A 25,983-nucleotide genomic window follows, 5' to 3' on the forward strand; every position below is an offset into this window, starting at 1 on the left:
TCTGGGAACATGTGCAGTTCCTTCAGAAAGTAGTCATACCCCTTGACTTATTCCACATTTTGTTGTGTTACAGCCTGAAATTCCAAATTTATTAAATTGATTATTTTTGCACATTTATTGAAAATGAAAAACATAAATATCTAATTTAAATGTATTCACACCCCTGAGTCCATACATGTTAGAATCACCTTTGGCAGGGTTTATAGCTGTGAGTCATTCTGGGTTAGTCTCTAAGAGCTTTGCAAACCTGGATTGTACAATATTTGTACATTATTATTTTTTAAATTCTTTAAGCTCTGTCAAGTTGGTTGTTGATGGTTGAAGACAGACATGTTCAAGTCTTGCCATAGATCTAAATGCAGATTTAAGTCAAAACTGTAACCAGGCCACTCAAGAACATTCAATGTTATCTTGGTAAGCAACTCCAATGTATATTTGGCCTCGTGTTTTAGGTTAATGTCCTGCTGAAAGGTGAATTTGTCTCCTAGTGTCAGATGGAAAGCAGAAGAAGGCTCCTGCCATGGAGCTGGAGGTTCTGGACCGTGGACCATCGCAGGAGGTTCCGGACCGTGGACCGTCGCAGGAGGTTCCGGACCGTGGACCGTCGTAGGAGGTTCCGGACCGTGGAACGTCGTAGGAGGTTCCGGACTGTGGACCGTCGTAGGAGGTTCTGGACCGTGGACCGTCGTAGGAGGTTCCGGACTGTGGACCGTTGCAGGAGGCTCCGGACTGTGAACCATCACTGGAAGCTCTGGACTGGGGACCGTCACCGGAAGCTCTGGACTGGGGACCGTCACCGGAAGCTCCGGACTGGGGACCATTGCCGGAAGCTCTGGACAGGGGGCCGTCGCCGGAAGCTCTGGACTGGGGACCATTGCCGGAAGCTCTGGACAGGGGGCCGTCGCCGGAAGCTCTGGACTGGGGACCATCGCCGGAAGCCTGGTGCGTTGAGCCGGTACAGGTGGCACCGGACTGGTGACACGCACTTCAGGGCGAGTGCGAGGAGCAGGCACAGGACGTACTGGGCTGTGGAGGCGCACTGGAGACCTGGTACGTGGAGCCGGCACACATGGTACTGGACAGATAACACGCTTCGCACAGCGAGTGCGGGGAGCAGGCACAGGACGTACCAGACTGGGGAGGCGTACTGGTGGCGTGGTGCGTTGGGCTGGCACAGATGGTGCCGGGCTGAGAAGGCGCTCTTCAGCGCACCTGTGCTGCAGCATACTCCTTGCCAAAACATCTCCCGGTATCTCTCATTACCTTCCTCTATCGACTCCCACACAGGCTCTGGTTGGCTCCGCCAACCAAACCGCACAAAAACAATAAAGAGCAAATGAAACGAGACGTTCTGGAGTGCTCACAGGCAACAACACAAAAACAGGATCCCACAAAACACAGTGGGGAAATGGCTGCCTAAATATGATCCCCAATAGAGCCAATGATAAACAGCTGCCTCTGATTGGGAACCATACCAGGCCAACATAGAAAAAAACTACCTAGATTACCCACCCTAGTCACACCCCGACCCAACCAAAATAGAAAATAAAAAGGCTCTCTAGGGTCAGACAGTTGGGAGGCATTGGAAACCCTCCCTGGTCTTTGTGGTTGAATCTGTGTTTGAAATTCACTGCTCGACTGAGAGACATTAGAGGTAATTGTATGTGTGGGGTACAGAGATGAGGTATTCATTAAAAAATCATGTTAAACTCTATTATTGTAAACAAAGTGAGGTCATGCAACTTATTATGTGACTTGTTAATGTCACATGTGCTCCCTCTCCAGGCTCTAGGTCACCAGGCTGATCGTTAGGGCGCACACCTGTCATCAGCGTTACGCGCATAATGGCACTCGCCTGGACTCCGTCACCTCCTTGATTACCTGCCCTTTATATATCACTGCCTTTGGTTTCTTCCCCAGTTGTCATTGTTGCTGTTTCATGTCAGTGCTCTGTTTCTGTTCATTTATTTATTAAATGTATTCACTCCCTGAACTTGCTTCCCGACTCTCAGCGTACATTGTTATAACAAAGGGAAGCATCAGGGAGTGTATATATTTTTTGTGTTGGGGGTGAAGTCGGGTCCGGGTGTTCAAGCCGGAGCTACCTGGGAGGCCTCAGCCGGTTTGTAGGCTCCCATGAATACGCGGGTTGGATAGGCTCCCATGCCTAAGCTGGGTGAACAGGTTCCCGTGCCTCAACCCGAGGCAACCGGGGAGGTCTCAGCCGGCTCATCAGGCTCTCTTTCGTCAGCCGGTTCGTCGAGTCTATGCTCCTCAGTGGAGGTGACCAGTCCGCTACGGATCCCCGGGATCCGAACGCGCCTGGGAGGGGGTACTGTCACGTATGCTCTTTCTCCGGCGCTCTAGGTCGTCATGTTCCTGCACCTCAGCCGGATCGACAGGTTCCCGCACCTTAGCAGAGGTGACCAGTCTGCTCCTGATCCCCGGGATCGTCATCTTGGTCCGCGTCCTGCAGCTGGAGCCTGCGTCAGGGAGGGGAGGGGGTACTGTCACGTGTGCTCCCTCTCTGGTCTCTAGGTCACCAGGCTGCACGTTAGGGTGCACACCTGTCACCAGCTTTACGCGCATAATGACACTCACCTGGACTCCATCACAAATCAAATCAAATCAAATGTATTTATATAGCCCTTCGTACATCAGCTGATATCTCAAAGTGCTGTACAGAAACCCAGCCTAAAACCCCAAACAGCAAGCAATGCAGGTGTAGAAGCACGGTGGCTAGGAAAAACTCCCTAGAAAGGCCAATACCTAGGAAGAAACCTAGAGAGGAACCAGGCTATGTGGGGTGGCCAGTCCTCTTCTGGCTGTGCCGGGTGGAGATTATAACAGAACATGGCCAAGATGTTCAAATGTTCATAAATGACCAGCATGGTCGAATAATAATAAGGCAGAACAGTTGAAACTGGAGCAGCAGCACAGTCAGGTGGAAGTTGAAACTGGAGCAGCAGCATGGCCAGGTGGACTGGGGACAGCAAGGAGTCATCATGTCAGGTAGTCCTGGGGCATGGTCCTAGGGCTCAGGTCAGTTGAAACTGGAACAGCAGCATGGCCAGGTGGACTGGGGTCAGCAAGGAGTCATCATGTCAGGTAGTCCTGGGGCATGGTCCTAGGGCTCAGGTCCTCCGAGAGAGAGAAAGAAGAACGAGAGAATTAGAGAACGCACACTTAGATTCACACAGGACACCGAATAGGACAGGAGAAGTACTCCAGATATAACAAACTGACCCTAGCCCCCCGACACACAAACTACTGCAGCATAAATACTGGAGGCTGAGACAGGAGGGGTCAGGAGACACTGTGGCCCCATCCGAGGACACCCCCGGACAGGGCCAAACAGGAAGGATATAACCCCACCCACTTTGCCAAAGCACAGCCCCCACACCACTAGAGGGATATCTTCAACCACCAACTTACCATCCTGAGACAAGGCTGCGTATAGCCCACAAAGATCTCCGCCACGGCACAACCCAAGGGGGGGGCGCCAACCCAGACAGGAATACCACAACAGTGAATCAACCCACTCAGGTGACGCACCCCCTCCAGGGACGGCATGAGAGAGCCCCAGCAAGCCAGTGACTCAGCCCCTGTAATAGGGTTAGAGGCAGAGAATCCCAGTGGAAAGAGGGGAACCGGCCAGGCAGAGACAGCACGGGCGGTTCGTTGCTCCAGAGCCTTTCCGTTCACCTTCCCACTCCTGGGTCAGACTACACTCAATCATATGACCCACTGAAGAGATGAGTCTTCAGTAAAGACTTAAAGGTTGAGACCGAGTTTGCGTCTCTGACATGGGTAGGCAGACCGTTCCATAAAAATGGAGCTCTATAGGAGAAAGCCCTGCCTCCAGCTGTTTGCTTAGAAATTCTAGGGACAATTAGGAGGCCTGCGTCTTGTGACCGTAGCGTACGTGTAGGTATGTACGGCAGGACCAAATCAGAGAGATAGGTAGGAGCAAGCCCATGTAATGCTTTGTAGGTTAGCAGTAAAACCTTGAAATCAGCCCTTGCTTTGACAGGAAGCCAGTGTAGAGAGGCTAGCACTGGAGTAATATGATAATTTTTTGGGGTTCTAGTCAGGATTCTAGCAGCCGTATTTAGCACTAACTGAAGTTTATTTAGTGCTTTATCCGGGTAGCCGGAAAATAGAGCATTGCAGTAGTCTAACCTAGAAGTGACAAAAGAATGGATTAATTTTTCTGCATCATTTTTGGACAGAAAGTTTCAGATTTTTGCAATGTTACGTAGATGGAAAAAAGCTGTCCTCGAAATGGTCTTGATATGTTCTTCAAAAGAGAGATCAGGGTCCAAAGTAACGTCGAGGTCCTTCACAGTTTTATTTGAGACGACTGTACAACCATTAAGATTAATTGTCAGATTCAACAGAAGATCTCTTTGTTTCTTGGGACCTAGAACAAGCATCTCTGTTTTGTCCGAGTTTAATAGTAGAAAGTTTGCAGCCATCCACTTCCTTATGTCTGAAACACATGCTTCTAGCGAGGGCAATTTTGGGGCTTCACCATGTTTCATTGAAATGTACAGCTGTGTGTCATCCGCATAGCAGTGAAAGTTTACATTATGTTTTCGAATAACATCCCCAAGAGGTAAAATATATAGTGAAAACAATAGTGGTCCTAAAACGGAACCTTGAGGAACACCGAAGTTTACAGTTGATTTGTCAGAGGACAAACCATTCACAGAGACAAACTGATATCTTTCCGACAGATAAGATCTAAACCAGGCCAGAACATGTCCGTGTAGACCAATTTGGGTTTCCAATCTCTCCAAAAGAATGTGGTGATCGATGGTATCAAAAGCAGCACTAAGGTCTAGGAGCACGAGGACAGATGCAGAGCCTCGGTCCGATGTCATTAAAATGTAATTTACCACCTTCACAAGTGCCGTCTCAGTGCTATGATGGGGTCTAAAACCAGACTGAAGCATTTCGTATACATTGTTTGTCTTCAGGAAGGCAGTGAGTTGCTGCGCAACAGCCTTCTCTAAAATTTTTGAGAGGAATGGAAGGCCGATAGTTTTTTATATTTTCTGGGTCAAGGTTTGGCTTTTTCAAGAGAGGCTTTATTACTGCCACTTTTAGTGAGTTTGGTACACATCCAGTGGATAGAGAGCCGTTTATTATGTTCAACATAGGAGGGCCAAGCACAGGAAGCAGCTCTTTCAGTAGTTTAGTTGGAATAGGGTCCAGTATGCAGCTTGAAGGTTTAGAGGCCATGATTATTTTCATCATTGTGTCAAGAGATATAGTACTAAAACACTTGAGCGTCTCTCTTGATCCGTAATTTGCTTTCTAATAATCATAATCTTTTCCTCAAAGAAGTTCATGAATTTATCACTGCTAAAGTGAAAGTCATCCTCTCTTGGGGAATGCTGCTTTTTAGTTAGCTTTGCGACAGTATTAAAAAGGAATTTCGGATTGTTCTTATTTTCCTCAATTAAGTTAGAAAAATAGGATGATCGAGCAGCAGTAAGGGCTCTACGGTACTGCACGGTACCGTCCTTCCAAGCTAGTCGGAAGACTTCCAGTTTGGTGTGGCGCCATTTCCGTTCCAATTTTCTGGAAGCTTGCTTCAGAGCTCGGGTATTTTCTGTATACCAGGGAGCTAGTTTCTTATGAGACATTTTTTTAGTTTTTAGGGGTGCAACTGCATCTAGGGTATTGCGCAAGGTTAAATTGAGATCCTCAGTTAGGTGGTTAACTGATTTTTGTCCTCTGGCATCCTTGGGTAGGCAGAGGGAGTCTGGAAGGGCATCAAGGAATCTTTGTGTTGTCTGTGAATTTATAGCACGACTTTTGATGCTCCTTGGTTGGGGTCTAAGCAGATTATTTGTTGCAATTGCAAACGTAATAAAATGGTGGTCCGATAGTCCAGGATTATGAGGAAAAACATTAAGATCCACCAAATTTATTCCATGGGACAAAACTAGGTCCAGCGTATGACTGTGACAGTGAGTGGGTCCAGAGACATGTTGGACAAAACTCACTGAGTCGATGATGGCTCCGAAAGCCTTTTGGAGTGGGTCTGTGGACTTTTCCATGTGAATATTAAAGTCACCAAAGATTAGAATATTATCTGCTATGACTACAAGGTCCGATAGGAATTCAGGGAACTCAGTGAGAAACGCTGTATATGGCCCAGGAGGCCTGTAAACAGTAGCTATAAAAAGTGATTGAGTAGGCTGCATAGATTTCATGACTAGAAGCTCAAAAGATGAAAATGTATTTTTGGGGGGGGGGAATTGAAATTTGCTATCGTAAATGTTAGCAACACCTCCGCCTTTGCGGGATGCACGGGGGATATGGTCACTAGTGTAGCCAGGAGGTGAGGCCTCATTTAAAACAGTAAATTCATCAGGCTTAAGCCATGTTTCAGTCAGGCCAATCACATCAAGATTATGATCAGTGATTAGTTCATTGACTATAATTGCCTTTGAAGTAACCTTGATTACCTGCCCTTTATATATCACTCCCTTTGGTTTCTTCCCCAGTTGTCATTGTTGCTGTTTCATGTCGGTGCGCTGTTTGTGTTTCTTGTTTTGTTCATTTATTAATTAAATGTATTCACTCCCTGAACTTGCTTCCCGACTCCCAGCGTACATCGTTACAGTTAAGCAAATTTTTACTCCTGAACTTATTTAGGTTTGCTTTACCAAAGGGGTTGGATACTTACTGACTCAAAATATTTCATATTTTATTAATTAAAAAATGTATAATAATTCCACTTTGGCATTACGGGGTATTGTGTGTAGGCCAGTGACACAATCTCCATTTAATCCATTTTAAATTCAGACTGTAACACATCAAAATGTGGAAAAAGTCAGGGAGTTTGAAAACTTCCTGTGTAGCCTACACACGCTCATATTTCAACAGGTATGTAGCCTAAAAATGCTCATGTTACATTAGCCGTCAAGCCTCATCCCCTTTTCTTGAGATTTATGCTGACAATTAGCTGATATCAATGTTTTGAGTAAACTGGTCACAAGAGTGAACTACCATAAACGTGATTCCCAGAGCCTTTAGCTAATTTATAAAAAACAAATAGAATATTTACATAAGTATTCAGACCCATTTTCTATGACACCTGAAATTTAGATCAGGTGCATCCTGTTTCCATCGATCATCCTTGACATGTTACTACAATTTGATTGGAGTCCACTTGTGGTAAATTAATTTGATTGGACATGATTTGGAAAGGCACACACCTGTCTATATAAATTCCCACAGTTGACAGTGCATGTCAGAGCAAAAACCAAGCCATGAGGTCGAAGGAATTGTTCGTAGAGCTGTGAGACAGGATTGTGTCGAGGCACAGATCTGGGGAAGCGTACCAAAACATTTCTGCAGAATTGAAGGTCCCCAAGAACATAGTGGCCTCCATCATTCTTAAATGGAAGAAGTTTGGAACCACCAAGACTCTTCCTAGAGCTGGTCCCCTGGCCAAACTGAGCAATCGGAGGAGAAGGGCCTTGGTCAGGTAGGTGACCAAGAACCCGATGTTAACTACGAACAGAGCTCCAGAGTTCCTCTGTAGAGATGGGAGAACCTTTCAGAAGGACAACCATCTCAGCAGCACTCCACCAATCAGGCATTTATGGTAGAGTGTCCAGACAGAAGCCACTCCTCAGTAAAAGGCACATGACAGCCCACTTGGAGTTTGCCAAAGGGCACCTAAAGACTCTCAGAACATGAGAAAAAAGATTCTCTGGTCTGATGATTGAACTCTTTGGCCTGAATGCCAAGCTTCACGCCTGGAGGAAACCTGGCACCATCCCTACGGTGAAGCATGGTGGTGGCAGCATCATGCTGTGGTGATGTTTTTCAGCGGAAGGGATTGGGAGACTAGTCAGGATCGAGGGAAAGATGAACGAAGCAAAGTACAGAGAGATCCTTGATGAAAACCTGCTCCAGAGCACTCAGGACCTCAAACTGGGGCGGAGGTTCACCTTCCAACAAGACAACAACCCTAAGCACACAACCAAGACAACACAGGAGGGGCTTTGGGACAAGTCTCTGAATGTCCTTGACTGGCTCAGCTCGAGCCCGGACATGAACCTGATTGAACATCTCTGGAGAGACCTGAATATAGCTGTGCAGCGATGCTCCTCATCCAACCTGACAGAGCTTGAGAGGATCTGCAGAGAATAATGGGAGAAACTCCTCAAATATAGGTGTGCCAAGCTTGTAGCGTCATACCCTAGAAGCTATAATAGCTGCCAAAAGTGCTTCAACAAAGTACTGAGTAAAGGGTCTGAAAACTTACGTAAATTTTATATTTCCGTTTAATTTCTAAAAAGTTGTTTTTGCTTTGTCATTATGGGGTATTGTTTGTAGATTGATGAGGTGGGAAACGCAATTGAATCTATTTTAGAATAAGGCTGTACCGTAACTAAATGTGGAAAAATCAAGGGTTATGAATACTTTCCGAATGCACTGTAGACCCAAGAACCTCTGTGGTGCAATTAATTCCCAAAAACTGAGGATAGACTGACAAGTAGCAGTGACAGAGGACCTGACGAGCTAAGATCTGACTCACAGTCTCAGAGTCTTGGGAAAACAGGATATTTTTGAACATCAAATTAACACTTCAACACCCTACATCTAACAACCCACAAGTGAACTGGCCAGAGAAGTCATATCCCTCTCACAGGGACTGAACCTCATGGAAGGATATCTAGGACAGAGTCAAATAAAAGGGAGCATAACATTTTATGAAGTTAAATTGCATTTTGTAAACATTCACTGTGTGTCAATCTAAATATTGTTGTTTTCTTAGACATCCATCCAATAAGAGGCATTTGACAAATAAAAGTGTTTAACATGCTATCTAGTTGAAAAGCTGTGGCCAGGAGACAGATTTAGTAAACCTCTACTGTTCTCCTTGCCTAGGTCAAGACACCTTGTACTGCCAAAGTTGTGGGTTCAATCCCAGCAGGAATCACATACACGTACTAAATACAGTCACCTCAGGCCAAGGTCCAATCACAGTAAACAAGGCCAACGAAAGCAAAGCCAGGGGTCTCAAGGTCAAGCTATTTTAGGAGCCTCTGGGCAAACACAACGCTTCAGTAGGTTTACATTAAATGTTTAATTCACTATGAATATTATCTGTGGTGAGTTGATGCATTTAGTGTTTGAAATTGTGATATTAAAAGTATTGCCTCTCAATGATATGAGAGCATCAGATAAAAAAGTACAAAAATTGAGTATACTATAGCTACTTGAATATGTTCAGTACCTAAAGAATACCTGTTATAACTTAATATTCATTTCTGTCTATCAAAACAACATAACATTTAATTTCTTTGAACATTGGCATAACTTCAGCATGTCAAATATATAGGCTACCGTGAGTCATATTTCAAATGATCATTGAAATTGAGACCACTGTACAGATCTGATCTGCTATCCCTGGGCAGAACAGAATCTCAAACCCAGTCAAATAGACAACCTCCAGCGAATCAGACATGTGCCTGTGGTTTTTTTGGCAGTTTTGTTGGAGCATTTGGTAGTGGCCATAGGGGGTTATTAGGCTGATGCTTTCTGGGTAATGAGAGTGCTGGCTTAATAACATTAGCTTGGATCACACATAACCAAAAAGTATTGCCTGTAAAGATTATTAAGCAAAATGAAACCCAATCTGTTTTGCACTAAGCAATTGATGCTTTTGAGAGATATATACTGTACAAAACAACAACAACCCAAAAAGAACATGAAAGGGATGGATATCTAGTTCAAACTCTCCATATGTTTCATTTTTTTCATTTTGTTTTGATGAAACTGTTTCATCTGATCAACCATTTGGACACATTTGATTCTATGTTTGAAGTCTGTGCACAAGAAAAATGGCTACAACCCCACCCCCCTCTCCATTGAAACTGATAAGGCAAGTAGGGCCTCCTATACCAGCCCATGATGATCACACGTTGTCCCATGTATCCATCCTTCAGTGTGGAGATGCAGATGGCGATGTGTGAGTATCATTTACTTGGACATGTTCTAGGTCTGCTCCCCAAATGACACCCTATTCCTTACAGTGTATATGGCTCTGGTCAAAAGTAGTGCACTATGAGGGGAATAGGGTGTCATTTGGGACGCACCTAACTGTCCACATGAGCGCCAGATGCCCTGCTTTAGGTGGTCACAATAGTCGGCCAGCCGGCTGGTCAGAGACGGAGTCTATTACCGACACATCTGTTACACATAACTTTCTGGCAACAGGCACTTTCTACATTTTTCCTAACTGGTTTAGTGATTTTATCTTCCGTATACTTTGGCCGAGCAGCCAACAATAAATAAAGAATTCTTATTAGGCTATTGGCTGGCTAAGCTCTTCAAGAGGCAGCACATAATATACTTTATTTACAGCAATATAACACAAGACCAAGTAAGATCTTTCTGCTTCTTCCAGAATAATATTTGGTAACCTAGACCTACATCATTTCACCCAAAAATGGTAATTTACCCTACAGCATGGGCTGGCCATTGAGTGTCACTCCCATTTATGTCACCATTGACAAAGGGGACTGAAACTGATTGAGACTGCTGTGTAACATAGTTTGAAACCCAAATAAGTGAAATATCAAACAATAACGTTTTGAATATTGATAGGTTTAAAAGGCTAACTGTTATAATAGGTTTGGTTACAGTCAATAGGCCTATAAGCCTACATCACATACTGTGCGAATAATAGGCTATAGTACAGGCCTATGCAACATTTGCTAAATATACGTTGTTTTATAACAAAAATACATTTTATAACTTTTTTTTTGTTGTCAATATTTAATGTCTGTATCCATAGAGCCAAGTATGTTTACTTCATGGCTTGCAATTGATAGGCTGTCATTGATGTTGCACCTTTTCTTGGTTCATCTACCGTATCAAGGAGTCAATCTTATCTGGAATCTAACCTACAGATAAATTAAACACGTACAACCCTCTTTTCTCAAATACCTTTGTGTCACTTCTTACAAGCCATGTAGGAAATGTCTGAAATTCACGAATTCATGGGGGGGATTCTGTTTCACTAAAGCCAAGAAACGGTTAGCTATGTCTTCATGTGAAAATATTATGTTTTATGATTCCCCTCCCTGTCTGATGTAGGCTATGTTGGTCGGCATGCGGCACTGGTAGAAGAAACAGACCCCGTCTGCAATTGTCATGGATAATGGTGAAACAGTGAGCTCACCTGTAGGGGTCTCTGGCTGAATAAGACTCCATGTCACCCTCGTCGATGGCAGAAGGACGTCGTGACTCTTCTTCCTTATTTGAAATATCCCTCTCACTATCGGTTCGTCTGTGTCGTAATCGGTGTACTGTTTCTCTGGCTGTTCTTGTTCTTGCTCACTCGACTCCTCCGCGCAAAGCTGTGCAGCTGAGAACGAGCGTTTATCGGGTTGTTGGTTGTTGCGTTCTCTTGTTCTTCTTCCCACGGTTTCCTGTACTCACGGGAGACCCCGGTGGCGTCTCACTCAACTCCTCTTGGCTCTTTGACAATGCGTCCCCTTCATTTATCGATTTTCGAGGGGACTCAAACATTTAAAAACGTTAACGGTAAAGTCTTAATTCCACAATGGTGCCTGCTTTGTAGGCTATTACTGGGTTGCTTGCATGGGCGCGTGCCCGCGACGGTAAGGTTATTATGGCAGGTCCAACAGTTTAAACTTCCCACTCTGTCTAGTTATGTAGTTATGACTAGATGGTATACAGTTTATGTCAGAATTGACCAGAATTAACGTTTGCTACAGGTTGGGATAATTAACGTAGCAGGTTATGAGAATTAGGTTAAGAAAATGGTTAAGGTTAGCTAAAATGCAGAAAAGTTCACTTTTGACGTAAATGTGACATAAACTGTAATCAATCTAGCCATGACCCCTCTGCCTACTTCAAGTCACCAGGCCGAGCGCAGCCCGTAAAGTGTTCCTCCGGGGCACGCGCCCACAAGAAAGGTTCTGAAGAAAATCTCTGTCAAGAGCCTATAGGATATAACGTATGGTGTGTTTATATTACATCCAGCCAACATGCCAGTCATTAGACCATCATTTGTATCATGCTATGGTTCATTTCTAAATTCGTTTACATGCTTGGCCTATGCACCGAATCCAAAGAGCTGGTGCGTAAAGTTTGAGTTACGCACAGGAATGGATTTATATTGTTCAGGACCCTGTCTGTCCTGTCCATTATGTCATTGACTTTACCTCAATGTTGAAGGTTTACGAACTAACCAAAGTAATTATAGAACAGTGGCCTTTATATGTCTTCAATTCAATAAAATATCCTGGTATATCCTACTGAGTAATACAGGTATAATACTATATACCTAGACAAGGCTAATGCGCCAATATCCTTAGCAGCACCATGGACAGTTCCTGATTTAACAAAGGAACCCTGCATACCCATTCATAAAGTTACAGATGACACAGGGATGCCAGTTTCCCAATTTGACATAGTTTACAGCCAACCGACTAGGATGTCTCTCAAATAAATAAAAAACGGTGTGCATTTATGAAATAATACATTTGTATTTTGGGGACACACGATATACAGATTTCAGGAGTACACACATTGATTTCATTTTTTCATTTTATTATTCCAGTTTAAAGCATGCTGTGAGTGTTTACTTCCATCTAAGATGTATGCTTATAATCAAATGATTAAACGGTTCAGTGAATATTCTGATATTGAGGAAGGACGGATATCCAAGGAAACATCTCTAATGGTTATTCAACATGAACAGTGAATAAAGAAGCACCATTCAGAATGTATATCATGAAGTTGGTTCGCTGCATGGTGTTTTCCCTTATAATATAAGTAAAGGGTTATAGATGCAGCCAGTGTGTTCATGCATAAACAAGATCATTTTCATAAATTAAAAACCTCCCCAGCAGAAGTAACATCTGTGTCTTGCTCGGTTTGCATACGAGATGGTGTTCGTACTAAATAGCACCCTTCTATACTTGTGCAGGGCTCATAGTGCTCCGGTCAAAAGTAGTACACTATATATAGGGGATAGGGTGTCATTTGGGAAGAAACCATGGTGGCATGTGAATGCCCCTTGACTTACTGCAGCTATTCGTGGCATGGCAGAAAAACGCTCGTTTTGTCCTTCAGTGTTTGATATACAACGTTAGGTAAATAAATGCTGGCTAAGGGGATGTGCTCATGTTCACTCATATAGCCTAGGCCTAAATGTTAATCACAAATGGATGTCTTAATATTTCTCATTTTAAGATGCTTTTAATTTCATGCATCTACAATTCATAATATAGCCTAGGACAATATAGGATACAATGATTTAGTAGCATATCCTTATGGGCAGAGAAATAGTCACTCTCCATGCGTAAAGATTTGACGGAAACCCATATTTTAGAGAATGTGTAAATAATTTGGACATCCAAGAAGTGTCGAATGTGGGTTTCAACGAAGTCAAGGTTATTGTGCGACCAGGCTGAGGGACTGAGGGGAAAGCCACTGAAACTAATTGTGCCTTAACTCTGGTTTTTGACAGATTTAGTCATAGGCTATAGGTTTTCATTTAGGTTTTTATGCAATTTTATCATTATAAAGAACCATATAGTTGATGATTGAGCCACACCTGTCAACGTAATGTTGGCCAAATCAGTCCTGCTATTTCTATTTAGCTCCGTCATTGTCAACGCAGATGTAGAAAATCAATTTGAGCCAGTTTGCTACAGCAGGAACATTATCCTGCAGCAATAGGACATGTGAATTATTATGTGGATTATAATTAATGGACATTGTTGTAGGGGTTGATACATTTTTCGTTAGGGCAAATCAAGTCTGAAATTTCTAAGTGGAAATGACAAACTTAAGAAGACTTTTTAAACCTAAAATAGACTCCAGGTTTGCATTTTCTGTATAGGAAATTCTCAGCAACAAAGGAATGATCAAACTAAGATCCTACATCTGTCGATCCAGATAATAATTAAAGAAATTGTAGGCTACTCATTCACTTTATTTTATAATAATAATTGAGTGCGCTTCATGATATACATTTATCTCCACTGACTTATGTACACTTGAATCACATCGGAAGAGAGTTTAAAACTAAAAACAAAATGCAAATAACGAACATATGAGTATAACTCCATGGCACTCAGTCCCTATGAGTCCTGAAAATATCCTACATTATAAAATGTTTACAAACAATATACAGTCGGCACACATTGACGATAAGCATCATGCTGCAAATAGCTCTTCGGCACTGATTTGGACATGCATGCAATGGCGCAATAAGAAGGTGCCTGGTATGTTCCAAAATGTGCTGCACTGATAATGAATTTGAAGATGGGCCACGGTTGAATTTTGAAATTAAATAATAAGTAGGCCTACTTCGTTTTATGCAATGAGGATTTCCAGGTGAAGTGTTGTATACACAATTAGGCGTTTAGGATACTTTGCAAGTAGTAGGCCCCTACGCATTATTACACTTTTAAGCAGGCTATCAATGTTTTGGGGGAAATAAAGTTATCAATATTGTGCAACGTTGCATGATTTGCAGTAGGCTAAATAATTGCTAAGGCAACGGATTTGTATTAGCACTTGCCTCTGTATACATAACTTTTTTTATAAAACGGTTGTATCATAAAAACATGACATAACACTATTTTATAAAACATTAACAACATGGAGTTGTGTGAAATTAAATACGACTCGACTTCATAAAAAAGCTATTCATAATTCTGTACAAAATCACAACAAAATAATTCAGTATGGGAGATGTACAATACTGGTTGAAAAATATAGAAATCTTTATTATTTATTTTATTGGCCCAAGTATTCGTTTTAAAATTGCATAGTTTTCCAAATTATTGCTTGTGATTTTGTAGTATGGATAATCAACACATTCTGAGTATAGTCACCACTATTTCCACAATGTGACCTATAGAAGCGCTATAGAATACAATACATGAAGTGAAAGAGAATATGCATATGTATCCGCACTTCTCCTAAAGGCAGTAACAACAATAAATACATAGGCTACATGATAGAATCAAGATGATAATAAATTGCTCTTTTGCATCAGTGGCACTAGGATATCATATCATGACGCACTCTTATCAGTCTTTGATGGTTTAATGTATTCACGGATCATGAAATATAGCGTTAAGCTGAGCATTCATGACTCTCTCGTGATGAGTGTGTCCTTCGTACGACATAATGTTTTCCATCGGTATCTCACACCGCTGCGCAGAGCTCGCGTAAAGGGGCGCGTGTCCCTGTGGACCCGCCAGTCCCGCAGCAGCCTGGTAGTGCATTGTAAATGCGTAGTTCTTTTCGAACTCAGACGAAGGCTCGTGTTTGAAGGAAAAGTTCCCGTTGACACTCAGTGGTGGGCTTAAAGGTCCGTCGAATGATGGACTAGTGCAGTCTGTAAGCGGCAGCGCGGTCTCAAAGAACGGCTCCAGCGCACTTCCATATGAATGGGGCTTGACGTGGAAGATGTGGGAGCTGTCCATTGTACCATATGGAGGGCTGGGAAGACCCGGGGTCTGGTAGGAATAGGGATGCGCGGCGAAGGAAGCACTTGCTGGTTGCATATGAGATGGTATCTCCTGTGTCTGCTCCGGGAGGAACGTTCTGGGGTTGAGCTGGAGACAGCCTGCCACTAGATTAGTAGTGGGCTGAGACAAGCCCTTACACAGGGCCTGTACAAATGACATGATGTCTGGGCTCTTACCCGACCGCAAGATCTCTGACAGGGCCCAGATGTAGTTTTTAGCCAGACGCAAAGTCTCAATTTTTGAGAGCTTTTGGGTTTTGGAGTAACATGGCACAACTTTACGCAAACTCTCGAGCGCGTCGTTGAGTCCGTGCATACGATTCCTTTCGCGCGCGTTCGCCTTGTGGCGCCTCATCTTAAACCTCTGCATTCTGGCTTTTGTCATTTTCTTCTTTTTTGGTCCACGACGTTTAGGCTTTTGATCGTCGCCTTCTTCTTCCTCATCTTCATCTTCATCATCATCCTCATCCAGTCTGTTTAACCCATCCTCGTCGTCATCCTCGAGGTCCCCGTGCATGGATTCGAGTGCGCCGTTTTTCTTCTCCATATCCTGTTCATCCTGGGAGCCCTGACACTCATCAGTCCAGGTCGCAGAATCCTGGGGGTCTGATGACATCATGGTTTCTTCTGTGTAGGACTTAGTCATATTGGAAATCTGTCAATAAAAAAGACAACCGTGAGCAGACTCACTTAGGACATAATTTTCTACTTGACTAATAGCCTATTCAGCAGGAGTTCGTTTTGGAAAATGTGCATTATGCTATACTAATTTTTTCACTCTAAGTCAAACAAAAATAATTTTGTATCAGAAGAACCAATATTACGTTTGCAACACCGATGATTATATAGGCTATCATAAACGTCATAGGAATTTGAGAGCAAAATGTAGAACAGTACTTTGTGGTCAGGATAAACCAAAAACATTATAGTAGCATAATACATAAAGCATTCAAATATCACCTAATAGCTTGACATAACTAGTCCATAATTTGATAGAAAATAATTGTTGCAATTACGTTATTTTAAATCTCCAGTCAGTTGAAACATCTATGAAATGTCATCGCTGAGTTCAATCAGAATATCTGAATCCCTGTTTCCTTTTTGTAACAGGTGACATATGGTCACATCACCTATCATCTGAGCAGGTTTGTATCAATAAATAATTCACGCCTATTCAGAAAATCTTTAACTGTTAAATAACTATACTTTATGGCAATGTAGCAGATAAATCACAGCACACAGCACATTACTTTCACCCAAAGCATTTGCATAAATAAGTTATTGCATTATAAGATTATGAAATAAATACCTATGTTTTGCAGAATTATCTTGTTATGACTCTGGCATGCCCCTCCTGAAGTGTGAGGTCCGGTGGATGGATTGCAATGTGGCTGCGCCGACAGATGCTCGGGTTATATAGCGCTGCTGCTGATGCTGCGAGTGACTGACTGGGAGAGAGAGATGAACCTGTGTGTATATATGGCTGTATCCCTAATACCATCACCATCGCGTTACCCAATGACAGTCAGGAACAGGCTCCACCCACCCAGGCCTTACTCCCGGCACGCGCCATATGGTCCATCTACGTCAGGCAAAAACTGCCTCGAGTGTCACGTGATATGGGACCATTTGTGTTCGCCAGCGCTCTGTATTCCGCTCCTTTGTGGCCAAAAGAAAGTGGCCATCTGTCACCAGTTAGGGACTCCATAGACCTGTGTGGACCCGCAGGATGGATTAACCCTTTGGTGCGTAAGACATATTCAATCACTACCAATACTCAAGCCCAACCCATTCCCCACGTGTGTCCTCTTTACATGGTTTGATTTTATTAATCATGAATCTCATAATTATGGAATAATGTAATTTTGCACATTAGGATACTTTGGGGACATTGAACACACCTAACATAGCCCAATAAACACGTCAAGTCACCAAGGAAAGAATAAGGCCCTTGCTGGCAATATTAAAGGCCCCATACTGGCCTTTCATAACAACAAAAATAATTAATTTAGATCAAATGCATACTTTGCCTTTCTTTTTTTGCTCATTGCTGACTGCATCAGTGCTCATCTGTAAGCGTTATTGTCCCCATCTCTAACAGTGCGTGATGTTGATTGGCAACAGTGGTTGTACAATCTGGACCGAGCTCGGGCTGCTGAAGTAATGAGCATCGAGTCTCCCTCTCTTTTCAAACTGCAGGTCGGCACGCGAGTCGCACGCGCACTAACAAAAGCCTGTTTCACGGCTCACTGCCTCGATCCAACGACCAAAATCTGCTATCTTCTGTTCAATAATTCCCCCAAAATCTACGTGTTGACCGTTGGACAGACAGCGTAACAAGTGGGGGCAAAAACATACAATCAAAACAGAACTGAACCACAAGACAACGATTGAATATTTAAGCAGAATAGTTATATGGTGGGACTATAAAATTAGTCCATAGGCTTAGAATGAGACCGACAATCTGCCACACGAACTAAAACCATACGGGCTGGACTGTCTGGTCATTCACAAAATGAGTAACTCTAGGTCTATAGCCTAAAATCTAACGACTGGGCATTTGGGTAGTCCTAAATGGAAATACACTCATAAGCACATCATTTGGGATGAATTATCAATATCTTTAAATAAACCTATTGGTATAGCCTATAGTAGCATAGGCCTACGTGTATGGATAATTGCGCAAATAACTCAATTCTTTATGCTAAACAACAAGTCTAAATTAAAACAATTTTGCCGAAATGATGAGCCATCATAACATTTTAAACTTGTAAACGTCCATTAAAATAGCTTATTTTTTTCAACATTTCAACTCGGTAGTGTCTGACACGGACATCCCGAGAAAAACACCCCACATTCACACTGTTTGCTCAGCTCTGAATCATATATTTAACAGCGTCGGTTAGGCTAATGGCCCAGCGGAGCAACTCGGAGCACGGGTCTGCTCCGTGATGTAGGTAACCGTCAAGTGGCCACATAACCTGGTCGCCTCAAAGTGCTGCCTGAGAGAGAACACCTTATCTCGACTCTGTCATAAAACCAGGACAAGTTGTGTCAGTCGAAAGTCCCCTACGAGAACAAGCTGCGCACGCAGCTTCCTTGACTACATCTTTCTGTTACCATGTAAACTGTGTTAGCAGGAGACACACGTGGTCGAGGCTTTCAGCACCACCGACAGCTACACTTACAAGAGGGAATAAAGCACACTTCTCTTAGAAACTACATATGATTTTAGGATAGACTTCACAAAACAATTTGTTTATGTATTTAACAGCTCATAATTACTAGGCTAACTTTGGTTTTAATAATACACAGTAAGACCAGTCTATCTGTTAAACATATTGGCTAAACATATAACTAATTCCTAAAGAAAATGCACTGATTAAACGTGAATTTGCTTTAGACTTGCCTATGTCTAAACATAATCCACACTGATATTGACTTCATATTGTAACATGTCTTTGCAAACATTATTCGTTTATCCTGTGCTCAACAATATGATACTTTACTGTTATGCTCGTAAAATAACATTTTAAATGCAAAAAGATAAAACAAGTTAATATAACATCCCACTTGGCACAGACATAATTTCAACGTCTATTCCACATTGGTACAACTTAATTTCATTGAAATGACGTGGAAACAACGTCGGTCCAACCAGTGTGTGCCCAGTGGGGTGCATTGGGTTCAACTTGGTGTTTGGTTGCAAACATCCTAAACCCACCGTATCTATTTGAATATGATGATCTGACCTATTCTCTAGCACTAATTAGAAGCCCTTGTCCCAGAGCACGGAATACATACTAGTCCCTACTCCTAGTCTCCTACCAATGCCCTTCCGCTTGAATGGACGCTTAGATTGAACTAATTCCACGTAGCATTTCATTGCACCTTCATCGCACTAATTGCTTATGCAAAAATGCAAATATGTATTAATTAGTAAGACCACTGATTAGTTATTTGGTATTGGCGTGTTATAAATCACAATTTTGGACGCGGATATAAAGTCCTGGCTCGAAATCCAGCTGTGTATAGCGCGATGGGTTTTGGTTTCAATAATAGGCCTAGGATATGGAACCCTTCCGGCGCGTTCATATTGCAGGTGACCACCTGCTGCATGAACGTGTCTATCTGACCCCTGTGTGGAGTGCAGATATGACCTATATATCTTATTAGGGAAATGCATAATATTAACAAAAACACCAATGGGCTAAGAATAACAATCTAATAATAATAATCATAATGTTTTTATTATTACTCTGTTGAAGCCTAATACAAATATTAACATAGAAGGCCTACACTTTTGTAATATAACAATACCTACTAGGCTTTTAACAATAACAATGTAAGTATCATACACGTATTATTATTTGCCGGGGCTTCAGAACGATGTCCAATATTTTTTTTTATTGACGAACAAATATTAATCTTATTTTTTTGCCAAAAACGCACCACTTAGCTAAGACAATCAATTTTGTAAAATGTTGGGAACTTTAAAGCTAAAATCCTTAGTTGAAATACATACAGTTTTCGACTTATAAAGTAATGACATAGAGGCCAATACCCATTTATTCTTGAAGAATATAACTTATAAATGCTTCATCCGCTTAGTTCAACTGTCGTACCCCATCAGAACCCAAAATATAAGTCTGGTTTACTCCAGTGTTTGTAAACAATGTAAATGTAAACAAACACTGTATAGCCTCAAAACATGGTTAAAACTATAAAGTTGATCAAATCAAATGTTATTGGTCACATACACATGGTTAGCAGATGTTAATGCGAGTGTAGCGAAATGCTTGATATCATGGATGGTCAGTCAGTCCTTGCATCTATAGATCTGTCTATACATTTGAGTGGTAACATTTATCCAGGCCCATCCCTCAGCTACTGTTTCAATTAAGGATTATAGCTTTAATTTAGTTGTTTTTCTTTTAAAACACACATAGCCTAACAGTCACCCATAGATCACAATTACATCCAATTACATCCTTTTAAATTCTTCGAACAGGCACTCATAAATAAGCTAGACAATCTAACTTTTGTTTTCATAATTAAGAAACAGGGGTGGCACTTGAGGTAGCACTCGAATGTGATGAAATCAGCACATTTCATTGTTTATTTGTCAAAATGAGGCCCAGAATATTAGAGTTTTGCGCTGGTGAGTTGGAATTTGACTTCACTGAGTCACTTTTCAAAAAAAAGACTAAGATCTTTTTATTTTTTATGTTTTGTCTTGGACGGATGCATGCAGCTGAATGCGGTAGTATGGCGTCGTCTTGTGGTGGATATGAAACATTATGTCGGATGCACCAGGGCCGGGTTTTTCAAAACTGTTAGTCTATAATGCTCTTTTTCGCTATCCAGGATCACATTTTCGGAAAATAATCGGATAGGGTCATTCAGGTCCAAATACCAAAATATAAAGACCACAGAAACCGTAATTTCATTGCATTAAACAGGCCTACTCATTGCCACCTAATACTGGACAGCTATCTACGCGTTCACTGTCATGGTGAATCAGAAATGAGTAAACTACGTGAATTAAGGTAAAGATAATAAAATAAATGATATTAGCCTCTGTATTTCGCTTAAGTAGGTAGCTAGACTACATGCATTTGTTTGACACTTCTTAATATAAGAGCTGACCACATTCCTATACTGCAGTCAGTTTAACATCCCGAAGCTTTGGTTTTCAGATGTAATAACTTTTTTAAACCTCCCCACTTTAGTTTCATTGAAATATCTCGGTTGTATTGCCTTTCGCCTATCTAAATCATCCCTTCCAGTCGGATCAAGATTATCCTGATTTTCGGGAATAAAAACAATTCTAATCACTTTCTTTGAGTCTTGAGAAAGCAAGAAGAACATTTAATACAGGTCGGATTGGATTACCCAATCAGAAGAATCAGAATCACATTTTTCAGTTTTGAAATACTAAATTCGAGCATTTAATCCACAATTGCTGAAATTCCGTTTAGAAAAGTTTAGAAAAACTGGGCCCATAGGAGAAGCTTTAAACTATAGGGACTACTTTTTAATCTTTAAACTATTCCATAAAGGTTTAAAGTTGTTTAGATTATGAACATCTAAAAAGTATAAATGTTACTGCAATTAATTGACCTAGTCAAAAGTTCCTGATAACCACTCTAGCACAGGTGGGATTTCACATCTTCATATATATCGACTGCATTATAGGTATGTGGTCAATTGTTATATTGAGGATTGTCAAATAAATGCATGTACTTACGTAGAAGTGATATGCAAGCCCTATCATTTTTAATCAAGGTAGCTCTACCACTATTCATGTAGTCTACTCATCTCTGTTAACCTATGACAGTTTAGAGGTAGTACCACAACCTGTCTAGTAGATGGCATGATCCTAGCCGATTATTTTCTGAAAAATCGTCTCAAAAACAGCCAGATCAATCTGATCCCCCTGGATAGCAAAACATGGATTACAGAATCTGGATCAATCTGATCCAGATAAAACATTTTGAAAAACTGTGCCCTGAGCCTTGTGTGCAAATTAAGTAGAACATACATAGACAAACTATAATCTACTACACAACAAAACAACAACATAGGCCTATAAGCAAAACTGACTCCTACACTCTGGAAAAAACGAAGTTATTCCATTCTATCTACTCTACCCAAGGCCTATCCTATTGTATGCTATTCTATTGACAGGTGCTGCTCTGAGGAAAATCAAATACGGTGCATACCGAAAGTAATCAGACCCCTTGACTTTTTCCACATTTTGTTACGTTACAGCCTTATTCTAAAATGAATTAAATTATTATTTTTCCTCATCAATCTACACATAATACCCCATAACGACAAAGTGAAAACAGGTTATTAGAAATATTTGCAAATGTATTAAACATAAAAAAACAGAAATACCTTATTTACATAAGTATTCAGACCCTTTGCTATAAGACTTGAAATTGAGCTCTGGTGCATCCTGTTTCCATTGATCAACCTTGAGATGTTTCTACAACTTTATTGGAGTCCACATGTGGTAAATTCAATTTATTGGATATGATTTGGAAAGGCACACACCTGTCTATATAAGGTCCCACAGTTGACAGTGCATGTCAGAGCAAAAACCAAGCAATGAGATCGAAGGAATTGTCTGTAGACCTCTGAGACAGGATTGTGTCGAGGCACAGATCTAGGGAAGGGTACCAAAACATTTCTGCAGCATTTAAGGTCCCCAAGAGCACAGTGGCCTCCACCATTCTTAATTGGAAGAAGTTTGAAACCACCAATACTCTTCCTAGAGCTGGCTGCCCGGCCAAACTGAGCAATCGGGGGAGAAGGGCCTTGGTCAGAGAGGTGACCAAGAACCCGATGGTCACTCTGAATGAGCTCCACAGTTCCTCTGTGGAGATGGGAGAACCTTCCAGAAGGACAACCATCTCTGCAGCACTCCATCAATCAGGCTTTTATGGTAGTGGCTAGATGGAAGCCACTCCTCAGAAAAAGGCACATGACAGCCCACTTGGAGTTTGCTAAAACTCTCAGACCATGAGAAACAAGATTCTCTGGTCTGATGAAACCAAGATTGAACTCTTTGGTCTGAATGCCAAGTGTCATGTCTGGAGGAAACCTTGCACCATCCCTACGGTGAAGCATGGTGGTGGCAGCATGATGCTGTGGGGATGTTTTTCAGTGGCAGGGACTGGGAGACTAGTCAGGATCGAGGGAAAGATGAACGAAGCAAAGTACAGAGAGATCCTTGATGAAAACCTGCTCCAGAGCGCTCAGGACCTCAGACCGAGACGAAAGTTCACCTTCCAACAGGAAAACGACTCTAAGCACACAGCCAAAACAACGCATGAGTGGCTTCGGGACAAGTCTCTGAATGTTCTGTGGCCCAGTCAGAGCCCAGACTTTTAAAAAATGGGCTATTGTGTGTAGATGGATGAGGGGGAAAAAATCAAAAATCAATAATAGAATAATAATAGAATAAGGCTGTAACGTAACAACATGTGGGAAAAGGTCAAGGGGTCTGAATAATTTCAGAATGCACTGTACATTCCAATATTTCACTAATACTGTAACCTACTATAATATGCCTAGCCTGACTACCCATACACATCGCTCCTGCCAACCTAGCATTTCTTCTCCACAATGAGTCCGGATTTGCCTTCCTCCCTGACATTTTGTAAAACACAAACACATTCTGACTGTTCTGATTGGTCCCAGAAACCAATGGGTTGGGCCAGAGCCGGCTTACAAGATGACGTTATGAACTTTGATATTCTGATTGGTTAGATTTGTTAGAGATGATCCAATCCCTGATGAATTAGTTTTGTACAACAAACTATTTGGTTGGCAGTTTCAGACTAAATGTATGTGGAGATTTAGGATTAGTCGTTGGGCAACAATAGGCCTACTGTATTTCACTGATGTTTGCACTACACATATGCCACAAGCAGGTTACAAAATATCCTTGTGGAAGACTCATCTCATCCCAGTTATGAAGACAGTGCTGCGCGCCCCTTGTCATGTTACTTTACTCCGCCCGGAAGCGGAAGACTCGGGTAAATTAAATTCTACAAAATTTGTCAGATTCCATTTCCACGGAGCTGCATTTTAACGCTTCAAACTCCTTTCCAACCCACAACACAATGGTAGGCATAAGTGTTTATTGAAACATTACATACGATGATGTTTAAAAATCTGATGCTAAACTTTTACTGTGGCGCACTTTGCCTGATGCAATTCACATGGACCTCAGTTGTCACTGATTTCAATCCTCTTCGTATATATCCGAAGTAATTGTTGGGATATAAATTAACAGCTTTTATGTCAAGGGGAAATTTACACGGCAAATATAAGTCAGAAAACAATGTAAATGCATAGGATATGGCGGTGTAAGACACGACTAGCCTTTGGGTAAATAGTTTAGGATAGGGCAAAACATCTCAGGTGAGAGACTAGCTCGATTTTAGACAACTTTTACTTAATTAATTAATAAATAAACCGTCCTTGACAGCTTGCGACATATCACCCGACACGTTGCTGACTGTTTTAGTAGCATTTGTCCTGCTTTGGATTTTATCCGTATTATCTTTAGACTGTTCTAGTCCTAGTTTCCCGATAGCGATGAATTTTAGGTTTACGGGTGTTTTAACTTTACGTCGTCCCTACAATGGTCGAAGATACAACATGCGTTTCCAAAAACACCACGCAGGGAGAATGTTCGCGCTGGAGGATCGAAATAAAAGCAGCGCTGCTCTCGGATTCGCTTTCTCCATTCAAATCATACTTTACCATTCTTATTATTCCACAATACTGAAGACTCATCAGTTTCTAGAGGGATATAGCACCCACTGTTGCAAATATCGTTGCGCCTTATTCTAATGCGTATAAGCATTACCCTAAAAAATGCACTAAATAAAGTAGAGAATTATAGACAGTAGTCAGTATTTTTGAAATATATAGAATTGTTGGCTATAGGCCTACTGTATTTCCAGTATATTTTAGTGCAGTTATCTCGTTTTTCATTGGAAGCATATGCTACTTTTATCGGTTTGTAACAATTGCAAAGACATTGGCAACTTTAGTCAACTTTGTTTTGACGTTATCAGGGTCACAGAGACAGACAAACATATTGATTATGTGTTTAGTGGATATGTTCTGTGTATTAGTTGACGCGGAAGGGGGAAAAATGATCTAATGATCACTTTGCTATTCTATGAGTGGTCTGAGGCAGGATGGTCTTCCTGCCAGTGTGCTTCTTGGTCAAATAAATGATCAATATTTCAATATCTTATTTGGATGGGAAAGGAAGTGCAGGGCAGGGCAGGCCAGGCCCCCTGAGGCCTGCCTATAACACTGTCCCTTATGAGTGTTATTTTGATTTCAATAACAATTTTGTTAGTTTAATTTGTGAATTGACAAATATAAACACAAATATATAAGTAGTTGATTTGACACATTTTTCACTATATTGTTGAACATAAAATACTCTATGGGGATATCAAAGTTCCAGAGTGCCACCTGTGCTAGTTTTTGAAGTAATCAACCATTTTACACAGAGAAATTGTCATAGTTGGCAATGTAACCAATCACAGCCCTCCTTTTACTTCTATCATTGCACGTCCTGCAATTCACCAGCAGAGGGTGACCATTTTGAATCCATTTTCACATTCCCTCTGTTGGTAATGCTTACAAATTTGATCATAAATCTCTAAAAGTAGCAGACATCCGCTTATGGAACTTTGATATGCCTGTAGAGTATATTACCGTATAACCATGTCACCGACGGTTATGGATGAAGGCCGTCATGACAATAAAATAACTGTTGTAACCATTTAAAAATAAATACAAATGTGTGTGTATTTTTGGAACTAACTGCTGACTGAAGGACGGGATGGCCAGGCATTCGTGCCTTAGCCGCAGCAAGATGTTACATTTTT

At 41.7% G+C, this 25,983-nt stretch overlaps 2 protein-coding genes and 1 pseudogene across 3 annotated transcripts in view; 1 reads left to right on the top strand and 2 right to left on the bottom strand.

Annotated features, from left to right (window-relative positions):
- Positions 1 to 11,645, bottom strand: part of LOC116352853 (ceramide kinase-like protein) — a 42,643-nt pseudogene extending 30,998 nt beyond the window's left edge.
- A 953-nt stretch (positions 11,646 to 12,598) lies between these two features.
- Positions 12,599 to 17,075, bottom strand: LOC109868514 (neurogenic differentiation factor 1-like). Its single transcript, XM_020458128.2, has 2 exons — positions 16,863 to 17,075; positions 12,599 to 16,208 (listed from the first exon to the last, which is right to left on the bottom strand). The coding sequence occupies exon 2, from the start codon at positions 16,197 to 16,199 to the stop codon at positions 15,135 to 15,137; it is 1,065 nt and encodes a 354-aa protein (XP_020313717.1). The 5' UTR covers positions 16,200 to 16,208; positions 16,863 to 17,075; the 3' UTR covers positions 12,599 to 15,134.
- Positions 17,076 to 24,033: 6,958 nt separating this feature from the next.
- Positions 24,034 to 25,983, top strand: part of LOC109904591 (protein ITPRID2) — a 66,315-nt gene continuing 64,365 nt past the window's right edge. For both annotated transcript variants that reach the window (XR_004204244.1, XM_031797850.1), the window contains exon 1: positions 24,034 to 24,192. The gene's annotated coding sequence lies outside the window, so the exon portion shown is untranslated. The remainder of the gene's footprint in view (positions 24,193 to 25,983) is intronic.

The sequence above is a fragment of the Oncorhynchus kisutch genome, linkage group LG2, assembly GCF_002021735.2.
Source record: "Oncorhynchus kisutch isolate 150728-3 linkage group LG2, Okis_V2, whole genome shotgun sequence".
Taxonomy (NCBI): Eukaryota; Metazoa; Chordata; class Actinopteri; order Salmoniformes; family Salmonidae; genus Oncorhynchus; species Oncorhynchus kisutch.

Excerpts from the sequence above, each read along its gene's own strand:
- LOC109868514 (XM_020458128.2), bottom strand. The coding sequence starts at position 16,199 with ATGACTAAGTCCTACACAGAAGAAACCATGATGTCATCAGACCCCCAG.